The sequence below is a fragment of the Panthera tigris genome, chromosome C1 (genome assembly GCF_018350195.1).
Source record: "Panthera tigris isolate Pti1 chromosome C1, P.tigris_Pti1_mat1.1, whole genome shotgun sequence".
In the NCBI taxonomy this organism is placed as follows: Eukaryota; Metazoa; Chordata; class Mammalia; order Carnivora; family Felidae; genus Panthera; species Panthera tigris.
Genome location: NC_056667.1, coordinates 51718591 through 51730647, shown reverse-complemented (window position 1 = coordinate 51730647; position 12057 = coordinate 51718591). Strand labels below are relative to the sequence as shown.

Below are 12057 nucleotides of genomic sequence, written 5' to 3'. Positions count from 1 at the left end.
TATAGACAAGTCAAATAATAAAAAGTTAATAAACAAGAGAGATAACTAGTACTTTAACACAACTTCTGAATCACAAGATTTTCTTTTTGGGATTTTAAAGACTATTTTGAGATAACTTAGTTACATGATTTTTTTTGAAAGAAGCCGCAGATCCAAAGTAATAATGAGGGAAATTATTGTTCATCAGTTTCTGAACAAACTTAGTGAAATTATAAATACCAGAGAATAGAAAATATACTTTGGTATAAGTATATTTGGTATAAGTAAACTTACTTACCAAAGTAAGTATACTTTGGTATAAGTATATTTGGTATAAGTAAAAATGAGCTTTTCCTCTAGTAATAGGAGCAAGTAAGAGTAATGGAATAAGAATTAAGTGAAGAAAAAAGAGTAAACCAGCATTGGAAAGTCCGTTCCAGACTACTCTGATATGTTAATAAATTACATTTGAAAATGTAAAGAAATTGCCTTTGTGTTTTCTGTGTACTCGGTTTCATCTGGAAGTATTGGATCCTCCTGAAGTAGTACATAGAGCTGTACTGTCCAATATGTTTAGGTATAGAGCATTTAGAAGGTAGATCAGAATCGAGATGTGCTGTAAGTGTAAAATACACACCAGATATCAGACGGTGTGAAAAAGAGAATATGAATGATCTCATTAATAATCTTATATTATTATGTGTTAAAATTATAGTATGTTGTGTATATTGGGTTAAATGAAATATTAAAGTTTATTTCACTATTTTTTTCCTCTAAAGAATTTCACTAGTAGAAGAGTTTGAATTACATAAGTGGCTCACATTATATTTCTGTTGGAGAATGTGAGCTAGGTTTTCATGGTAGATTGTATCAAACAATTTTTTTAGGAAAATAATGAGAATGTTGAGTAAGAGTTCTTGTGTCAGTTGTTGAACAAATGGAACTGCATAAAAATACGTAGAGGTTGTCACCAGTTCTACATTTTATTTTATTTATTTATTTTTTACCAGTTATACGTTTTAAAAAGTGATTTCTCTGGACTGTTTTTCAGTGAAAAGTTTGGATTATTCATTTATTTGCTTCCTTATTCATTCAACAAACATTTATTAAAGACCAGTATATGTAAGACGTTAAGAATCTTTTTGCTAATATGTTCTCAAATATTGTTTGTATTATTGTTGTATTTAAATTAAATTATTGTATTATTATACATCAAATACGTTTATAGTATATGGATTACTGTACTATGCAGTACAGTAGGAAAAAATAACTAAATGGGGAGCCTATAAAACAATTATCTATGACTAATATTATCTATGATAATAGTAATTGACCACTAATAAGTGCAAACATCATATTCTACCAGAACTGTAAAATCAAATTTACATTTCAACCCAGCACACAGATCTTTCTAAGAATTTACTAAATCAATATGCATTTTTTCAATATGCAGTTAAAATCAGGTACGTTGATTCCTAATATCAAATTTATTTTACTGTGATATCACTAGGAACTCACTATTTTCTAGCTAGAAGCATAGCACCAACCCCTTGTTAACTTTGAGGCAAAAAATAGGGGTGAAATAATATAAACTAGAAACTTTAAAATAATGTTTTTTATTAAACTATCTGATGAAAGTATCCTTCATCTAGTAAAGATTCTTTTTCCTGTATAATGTCCTCATGAATAAAAAATTGAGAGATTGGGGGGGGGGCACCTGAGTGCTTAAGATGGTTGAGCATCCAACTCTTGATTTCAGCTCAGTTCATGATTCAAGGGTCATAAGATTGAGCCCCGCATGGGGCTCTGTGCTGAGTGTAGAGCCTGCTTAAGATTCTTTCTCTCTCTCTCTCTCTCTCTCTCCCTCTGCCCCTCCTTCACCCCACCTCTCCCACCCCCATGCACTCTTTCTAAAATTTAAAAAGGGGGGGAGGTGGAGATTTGAAAATAAAAAAACAAAATAGCTATTGAAAAGTTACATAATAATGATTTTTTTCCCATAACAAATTGCAGGATACTTTTTCTTTTCCTACTCCCTTTTGTCTACCCCTTTAGCTTCTATTTAAACTTTGGCGAACTAATTCTATTTAAAACTTGACAATTTTCCCTTAACTTTATGTTCTTCTTTTTACTGTATGTATATAGGAAAGAGGAAAAAAATGAATCACCTCAGTTTAAATGAAAGGAAGGAATCTACAACAAAAGACAATGATGAGTAAGTTTGTTGTTTTTAAAATAATTATACACATGTGTCTTTTTAATTTGTTTTAATTTACACTCAAGTTAGTTATCATATATAGTGCAACAATGATTTCAGGAATAGATTCCTTAATGCCCCTTACCCATTTAGCCCATCCCCCCTCCCACAACCCCTCCAGTAACCCTCTGTTCTCTATATTTAAAAGTCTCTTATGTTTTGTCCCCCTCCCTGTTTTTATATTATTTTTGTTTCCCTTCCCTCATGTTCATCTGTTTTGTATCTTAAGTTCCTCATATGAGTGAAGTCATATGACATTTGTCTTTCTCTGACTAATTTGGCTTAGCATAATACCCTCTAGTTCTGTCCACGTAGTTGCAAATGGCAAGATTCTATTCTTTTTGATTGCCGAGTAATATTCCATTGTATATATATACCACATCTTCTTATCCATTCTTCCATCAATGGACATCCGGACTCTTTCCATACTTCGGCTATTGTTGATAGTGCTGCTATAAACATGGGGGTGCATGTGTCCCTTCGAAACAGCACACCTGTATCCCTTGGATAAATGCCTAGTAGTGCAATTGCTGGGTCATAGGGTAGTTCTATTTTTCATTTTTTGAGGAACCTCCATACTGTTTTCCAGAGTGGCTGCACCAGCTTGCATTCCCCCCAACAATGCAAAAGAGATCCTCTTTCTCCACATCCTCACCAACATCTGTTGTTGCCTGAGTTGTTCGTGTTAGCCATTCTGACAGGTGTAAGGTGGTATCTCATTGTGGTTTTGATTTGTATTTCCCTGATGATGAGTGATATTGAGCATTTTTTCATGTGTCAATTGGCCATCTGGATGTCTTCTTTGGAGAAGTGTCTATTCATGTCTTTTGCCCGTTTCTTCACTGGATGATTTGTTTTTTGGGTGTTGAGTTTGATAAGTTCTTTATAGATTTTGGATACTAACCCTTTTTCTGATATGTCATTTGCAAATATCTTCTCCCTTTCGGTTGCCTTTTGGTTTTGCTGATTGTTTCTTTCGCTATGCAGAAGCTTTTTATTTTGATGAGGTCGCAATAGTTCATTTTGCTTTTGTTTCTCTTGCCCCCGGAGACATGTTGCATAAGCAGTTGCTGCAGCCAAGGTCAAAGAGGTTTTTGCCTGCTTTCTCCTCGAGGATTTTGATGGCTTCCTTGTCTTACATTTAGGTCTTTCATTCATTTTGAGTTTACTTTTGTGTATGGTATAAGAAAGTGGTCCAGGTTCATTGTTCTGCATGTCGCTGTCCAGTTTTCCCAGCACCACTCGCTGAAGAGACTGTCTTTATTCCATTGGATATTCTTTCCTGCTTTGTCAAATATTAGTTGCCCATACGTTTGTGGGTCCATTTCTGGGTTTTCTATTCTGTTCCATTGATCTGAGTGTCTGTTTTTGTGCCACACACACATGCGTCTTGAAAGAAAAGGGTCATATTTGTAAAAGTAATAATGTAAGAGAAATAACTTATTTGCAGAAATTAAAAAAGTTTATATCTGAGTTGAAGTATTCTTCTTTTCTTTTTTTAATGTTTATTTATTTTTGATAGCATGCACAAAAGTGCGTGCCCGAGCATGGTAGGGGCAGAGAGAGAGGGAGACAGAGGATCTGAAGCAGGCTCTGCACTGACAGCAGAGAGCCTGGTGTGGGATTGGAACTCACAAACCATGAGATTATGACCTGACACTTAACTGACTGAGCCACCCAGGCATCCCTAAGTATTCTTTTCAAAGAAGAAAATACTTTGTGGTGTATTTTACAGTGTTCATGTGATCATGGTATCTGATATCTTAATTTTAATACTCATTGAGCCCAGTTTCCAAGCCCATGAATAAGAGACTAGCTTAAGGTAAAACTGAGGAAAATGCCCTTTTCAGATTTTACATAGGTTGAAAAGTAATACATTGTCTGGGAACATAATGCCTAACAAAGATCTGGCTCAAGAGCTAGGAACACAATGAATGAAGCCAGCAGAGTAAGGGATCCGGAGGAACCTAGGGGACCTATATGCCAGCATCCAACTGTTTTCATATTGGCCAGCCAGTGTTGCCTTGAATGAAGATATTATCTACAAAAATCTACTTTCCACATATGTTCTGGGAAGAATACTTACATCTATCCAGTGAGGCTGGAAAAATTGAATTAAGCAGAATAGGGGGTTAAATTTTCAAAGTAGTTCATATGTTCAGCTCATTTACCCTTTCCGCTATATGGGCTGTGTGCCACACAATGTGATGGATGGGTAAAGATGAAGAAGATGAAGTTTCTACCCTTTGGGAGCTTATGGTCTTATGCTGTAAGTTCGCGTACCTTTCCAAACTTAGAAAAAGGTTATAAGGTATGTTTCAAAATGTTTTTTAAATCATTTGAGTGGAATTCAGAATGCATTTTCCATACAAACGGTGTTGTAATTTGTGGTTATAACCCCAGAAGTCTATTTTTTCATAATGTAGCTGAACTATAGTATTAGTCTAGGTTAAAATATACAAAAATTGAATGCCATTTAGAGTACAACAAGGACAAAGGGAAGAGTTTCTCAAAGAAATTTTCTTTGTTTGGCATCTCGTACGTTATTGTACCCCTTTAGTCTGTTTTTACTAGCTGCTTTTCCTAGCCATGTTCCCCCAGCTCCAAATCTTTTCATGTACCCTGTCCCACAAATATTTTTGTTGTAAATTACTACTCCTTCCTTTCCCTAAGCAAAGTTCCCATTTCCTCAGTGAAATCAATCTCAACTAGATATTGAGAGACAAGCATTCTCTTTTTGTTTAACTTATTTAGTGTCTTTTTAAATTGGCAAGATATATAGATGTAAAAATCTCAAATTGTCCAAAAGGACATACAGTGAGAGCAAGTGGCAAGTAACAGTTTTTGAATCATGTATAATCTTATTTTGAAAGCAGATACCTGTGAAACCAAATGAATTTCTGATATAATTATATAAAGTGTAACAAACTTAGGAGTAAAAGTAGGCAGTGAAGGAGGAAATGTTTTGAAACAACAGCAATACCGCATAAGAAGCCAAACTTACCTTTGCTTTCCTCCCAATCAGCTCCTCTTAAGCTACTCTAACTTTTTATACTTTCTTCCCTTCCTTATTTTTCTGAACCCATCAATTTGCTTATATCCAGATTTTTAACAACAGCTCTCATAGCGGTGGGCTTTCAAGTAGCAAGGGAGGAACAAGAACCCTTGTTATGGTTCACTTAGGAATTTGCCTATATTTTTAATTTCTAAAGATCGCTGTTATTTATGTATGGTACTCCATGACTAGATACTAAAATTAGTGAACTTAAGGACAAGCCAAGATATTTTTCATTAGATAAAAATTATGGCTTGCTGATTGTTTTTTCCACTCATAAAATTATTCAATCCTAGTCAGTAAAGCCATTTACCAGCTTTAGTAATGGGTTCTTCATTTATTCCACTTGTTTAAATTTCTTTTATTATCCTGTAAAGCCATTCTAAAGACTTGGGTTTTTTTTAATCTTAAATTAAATTGAACATTTCACTTTTGTACATCAATTTTAAATGATCATAGCATTTTATATTTTGTTTTGGCAATTGTGTGGGTTAGGGTTGTCCAGAGAAACAGAACCAATAGCAGATACATATATATGTAAGAATATAATAATAATACAGTATTAATAAAATATAATATTTAAAATAATATAAAATAAAATAAAATAAAATAAAATGGTATAGATATAATTCTTTATTAAAATGTATTGATAATGAGATATATATGTGTGTGTATATATATATATATATGTATATATATAAATACTTGCATATATAGAGATACATTGATTAGGAAGAATTGGCTCATAAAATTATAGAGGCTAAGTCTCACCATCTACCATCTGCAAGCCTGAGACCCAAGAAAGCCAGCAGTGTGATTCTAGTTCAAGTCCAAAGGCCTGATAATCAGGAGAGCTGATGGTATAAATCCTAGTTCAAGAGCAGGAAAAGAGCAGTGTCCCAATTCAGGCAGGCAAGCAGGGCACCAATCCCCCCTTCCTCCACTTTTGTTCTATTTAGCCCCTCAACAGATTGAATGATGCCCACCCACACTGGGAAGATAGTCTACCTTACTTAGTTTTTACTAAGGTGATTATACTGTGGTGATTTTCTAACTCCATCCTTCCTTCTATTAGTCGGCCTTTTTAAAATTCATGAGTTCATAGTGATAAAGGTTTTTTCCTTGCCTTCCCTCTTTCCATATTCTCACCTCTTCTCAAACATTAGATCTTTGGTTCCTAACAGCAGCAATATATTTTCACATTTGCTCATTCTTATCACATACACAAAATAGTTTCAGAATTCATGCACTCATAGGACTACTAAAAACAAAACTGCAAAGCACTCAAGATTTGTTTGCAATCTTTTGTTGTCTTTAATAAGACAACTAATAATACTGTTGACAGTATATAGTCAAATTACTGTTCCAAAACTACTTGGATTAGTTCTTTAAGTTTTTTTTAATTTTAATTCCAGTATAGTTAACATACAGTGTTTTATTAGTTTCAGGTGTACAATATAGCAATTCAAGAATTCTATACAATACTCAGTGCTCATCATGATAAGTGTACTCTTAATCCCTATCACCTATTTCACCCATCCCCCCACCCACCTCCCCTCTGATAACCATCAATTTGTTCTCTATAGATAAGAGTTTGTTTCTTGGTTTCTCTTTTTTTCCTTTGCTCATTTGTTTTGTTTCTTAAATTCCACATATGAGTGAAATCATACAGTATCTGTCTTTCTCAGACTAACTTATTTTACTTAGCATTATACTCTCTAGCCCCATCCATGTTGTTACAAATGGCAAGATTTCATTCTTTTTTATGGCTGAGTAATATTCCACTGTATGTATATGTGTATGTACGTCTTTATCCATTCATCAGTCACTGGACACTTGGGCTGCTTCCATAATTTGGCTATTGTAAATAGTGCTATAATAAACATAAAAGTACATGTATCCCTTTGAATTAGTGTTTTTTTATGCGGGGGGGGGTGGGGTGGGGGGGGTGGGTAAATACCCAGTGGTGCGATTACCAGATACTAGGATAGTTCTATTTTTAACTTTTTGAAGAACTTCCAAAAACACTGTTTTCTACAGTGGCTGCACCAGTGTGCATCCCCACCAGGAGCACACAAAGGTTCCTTTTTCTCCACATTACTTGGATTAGTTGTTTGTTTGAAGAGTTAGTTATTCATTTCAAGTGGTTAGGTTCTCCTGTTTCTGTTTGTACTCAATTTAAATATTCTCATCTTTTTTTATTTAATTTCACTCTTTAACTCTGTAAAACATTAATATGTTCCAAAAGCCAAAACTTTACAAAAAAGTATGTTCAGAGAAGTGTCATTCCCTGCCCCATTCTTTCTACCTACTCCCTGTAGGTAACCAAATTCATTAGTTTCTGGTTTACCTTTGCTATGTTTATTTTTATAAAATTAAGTCCTTTCATTTCTTTTTTCTGATTTCTCATTTCATACAAAGATGGCATACCATGTATACTTGTGTATGCTTTTTGTTTTTCAGTTATGTATTTGTCCTCAGATGACACCCTGTTAATCAACTTAGTAAGTTTAAAACATAAGAACTCTTCCAATAGGAAAATATGGTTCCATGTTCTAGGTTTAAATGTTTTTCCACAGAAAACAAGCCATTAGTGACATGTCAATAAAGCTCATTTATAAACAAACACCTACACATTACTATTTTATGTGAACTTCCATATCCTTTATATGCTGAAAGGAAAATATATTATATAATTCACTGCCATTGGCTTTTCTTCCTCTTGGCAGTTTGCTGCTGCCTACTGTCATTGCTCTGAAAATGCAATAATGGTGACCGTCCTTTTGTAGGGTTTATTTCCATTAAACTTCTTATTTTCAGCCTGTAGATTGACATGCTACTGTGAGAAGTGAAACCTAGAGATCATGTGTACCCTTTTCCCCCTTTCCTGACATGATAACATCTTGCAAAACTGTAGGACAGTATTACAACCAGGAAATTGACATTGCCACAATCCACTGATTTTTATTCAGATTTCTCAAGTTTCACATGTACTCTGTGTGTGTGTGTGTGTGTGTGTGTGTGTGTGTGTGTGTGTGTGTTTAGTTCTATGTAACTTTATCACATCTAGTTTCAAGTATCTGCCACCACAGTCAAGATACGGGACATTCCCATCACCACAAAAATCCCTCCTATTGTATAAAGCTTATTTTTAACCACTGGTTTATTCTCTTGTAGACATAAAGGTAATTTTTTAGATTTAAAAAAAAAAATTCAGGGCACCTAGGTGGCTCAGTCAGTTAAGCGTCCAATACTTGATTTCGGCTCAGGTCATGATCTCATGGTTTGTGGGCTCGAGCTCCACATTGTGCTCTGCACTGAGCGTGGAGCCTGCTTGGGACTCTCTCTGTCCTTTCTCTCTCTCTCTCTCTCTCTCTCTCTCTCTCTCTCTCTCTCTCTGCCCCTCCCTGCTTATGCTGTCTCTCTCTCTCTCTCTTTTTCAAAATAAATAAACATTTTTAAAAATTCCATACTAATTCAAATAAAACCTTTATCATTGTAATGAATTATGCCAGAACTGGGTTTTCTATTTGTATGTTATGTATACAATTAACTGTGATAGGTAGCCACTGTTCAGAATTCTATGTCTGAGTTTCTGTTTACTGTGTTTTAAGTATTCAGTCATGCAACAGGAATCTGAGTTATGAATCACTTTCTCCTTAAATCAGGATCTCTAGGGGTGAGTTAGTTGAAAATGCTTGTCAAGGAGGGATGCCTGGATGGTTCAGTTGGTTAAGCATCTGACTCTTGATTTAGGCTCAGGTCATGATTTCATGGTTTGTGGGTTCAAGCCCTGTGTCGGGCTCTGGGCTGACAGTTTGGAGCCTGCTCTAAGGGATTCTCTTTCCCTCTCTCTCAATAAAATAAACTTAAAAAAAAAAAAGAAAATGCTTATCAAAAACTTGAAAATGAAAATAAAGTTATGCCTATATTCTGTATATTTATTAAGAGACTTATTTTTCAGCTGTTCAAAATTTTTGACATGGAAGAATGAAAAATTTTCCCCAAAGATCAGTAACAAGATAGCCATGCCCATTTTCACCACTGGTGTTCAACATTTTACTGGCAATTCTAATCAGAGCAATTAGAGAGAAGGAAGAAAAGGAGGGAGGGAATGAAGAAAGAAAGGAAGAAAACAAAGGCATCCATTTGGAAAGGAAGAAATAAAACTATCTCTATTTACAGACAACAATAAAGTACCTAGGAATAAACCTAAGTAAAGTGGTAAAAGATCTATACTCTGAAAACTATACAACACTTATGAAAGAAATTGAAGAGGACACAAAGAAATGGAAAAACATTCTGTGCTCATTGATAGGAAGAACAGACATTGTTAAGATGTCTGTACTACCCAAAGCAATCTACACATTATACATTTAATGCAATCCCTACCAAAATACCAACAGTGGGGCTCCTGGATGGCTCAGTCAGTTAAGAGTCTGACTCTTGATTTTGGTTCAGGTCGTGATCTCATGGTTCATGGGTTCAAGACCCACATCAGGCTCCGTGCAGAGCTGCTTGGAATTCTCTCTCTCTCTCTCTCTCTCTCTCTCTCTCTCTCTCTGCCCCTTCCCCTCCCTCCCTCTCTGTCTGTCTCTCTCTCTTTCAAAATAAATAAATAAACTTAAAAAAAAATACCACCAGCATTTTTCAGAGAGCTAGAACAAACAGTCCTAAAATTTATGCAACCACAAAATGTATGGAACCACAAAAGACCCTGAATAGCCAAAGCAATCCTGAAAAAACAAAACTGGAGGCATCGATTCCAGATTTCAAGCTATATTACAAAGCTGTAGTCATCGAGATAGTACAGTCCTGGCACAAAAATAGACATGTAGATAAATGGAACAAAATAGAAAATCCAGAAATGGACCCACAGCTATATGGTCAACTAATCTTGGACAAAGCAGGGAAGAATATCCAATGGAAAAAGACAGTCTCTTCAACAAATGGTGTTGAGAAAACTGGACGGCGACATGCAGAAGAATGAAACTAGACCACTTTCTTACACCATACATGCAAATAAATTCAAAATGGATGAAAGACCTAAATGTGAGACAGGAAACCATCAAAATCCTAGAGGAGGACACAGGCAGCAACCTCTTTGACGTTGGCCACAGCAACTTCTTACCAGACACATCCCCAAAGGCAAGGGAAATAAAAGCAAACTGTTGGGACTTCATCAAGATAAAAAGCCTCTGCACAGCAAGGAAACAATCAACAAAACTAAAAGGCAGCCTATGGAATAGGAGAAGATATTTGGGAATGACATAACAGATAGGGGGTTAGTATCAAAAATCTATAAAGAACTTATCAAACTTAACACCCAAAAAACAAATAACCCAGTTGAGAAATGGGCAGAAGGGGCGCTTAAGCATCTAACTCTTGATTTCGGTTCAGGTCGTGATCACACAGTTTGTGGGTTCAAGCCCTGCATCAAAGCCTGCTTGGGATTCTTTCCCTCTCCCTCTCTCTGCCTCTCCCCCACTCATGCACATGCTCTCTCTCAAAATAAATAAACTTAAAAAAAAAATGGGCAGAAGACATGAATAGACACTTTTCCAAAGAAGACATCCAGATGGCTAGCAGACACATGAAAAGATGCCCAACATCACTTATCATCAGGAAAATACAAATCAGAACCATAATGAGATTACCACCTCACACCTGTCAGAATGGCTAAAATTAACAACATAGGAAAAAGTAAGTGTTGGTGAGGATGGAGAGAAAAGGGGAACCCTCTTGTGCTGTTGGTGGGAATGCAAACTGGTGCAGCCACTCTTGAGAGCAATATGGAGGTGCCTCAAGAAACTAAAGCTAGAACTACCCTACAATCCAGCAATTGCACTATTAGGTATTCACCCAAAGGATACAAAAATACAGATTTAAAGAGGAACACGCACCCCAGTGTTTACAGCAGCATTATCAACAATAGCCAAACTATGGGGAGAGCCCAAATATCCATTGACTGAAGAATAGATAAAGAAGATGTGTGTGTGTGTGTGCACACGCGTGCGAGTGTGTAATGGAATATCACTTGGCCATCAAAAACACTGTAATCTTGCCATTTGCAATGATGTGGATGGAGCTAGAATATATTATGCTAAGCAAAATAGGTCAATCAAAAAAGACATACGGTGTAATTTCACTCATGTGAAATTTAAGAAAGAAAACAGATGAACGTAGCGGAAGGGAAGGAAAAATAAGACAAGAACAGGGAGGCAAACCGTAAGAGACTCCTAAATACATAGAACAAACTGAGGGTTGCTGGAGGAAAGGTAGATGGGGGATGGGCTAACTGGGTGATGGGTACTAAAGAGGGCACTTGTGATGAGCACTGTGTGTTGTATACAAGTGATGAATCACTGAATTCTCCTGAAACCAGTACTACACTGCATGTTAACTAAAATTTAGATTTAAAAACTATATGTAAAAAAAAAAAGAAAATCCCAAAGAATGCACATTGACTATGTTCCTTGTTGTTTAACCCTGAATAATTAAATAATTTGTGTTTTGGTTTCCATATCTGTAAAATGGAGATAATATTTACCACAGAGAGTTATTTTAAAGGTTAGAATATAGCTTATAGCTTATAAAGTAACAAGTATAGTGTTTTGACTTTAGAAAGAGCTCAAAAAAATTTAGCAATATATTTCATTATTACAGTCCAGCTGTCATCCAAAATAATCAGTTTAGATAAATAGAATTAATTAGATAAATAGAGGTTCCGTGACCTATTTACCTTTTTCTGTATAAGACATAGAAA

General features: G+C 35.5%; 1 protein-coding gene across 1 annotated transcript in view; it reads left to right on the top strand.

Annotated features, from left to right (window-relative positions):
• The window catches only part of LOC102962459 (integrin subunit beta 3 binding protein), a 68042-nt gene that overhangs the window by 38778 nt on the left and 17207 nt on the right, over positions 1–12057 (top strand). The window contains exon 7 of the mRNA XM_042993850.1: positions 2125–2194. Coding sequence (XP_042849784.1) covers positions 2125–2194 — 70 coding nt within the window. The remainder of the gene's footprint in view (positions 1–2124; positions 2195–12057) is intronic.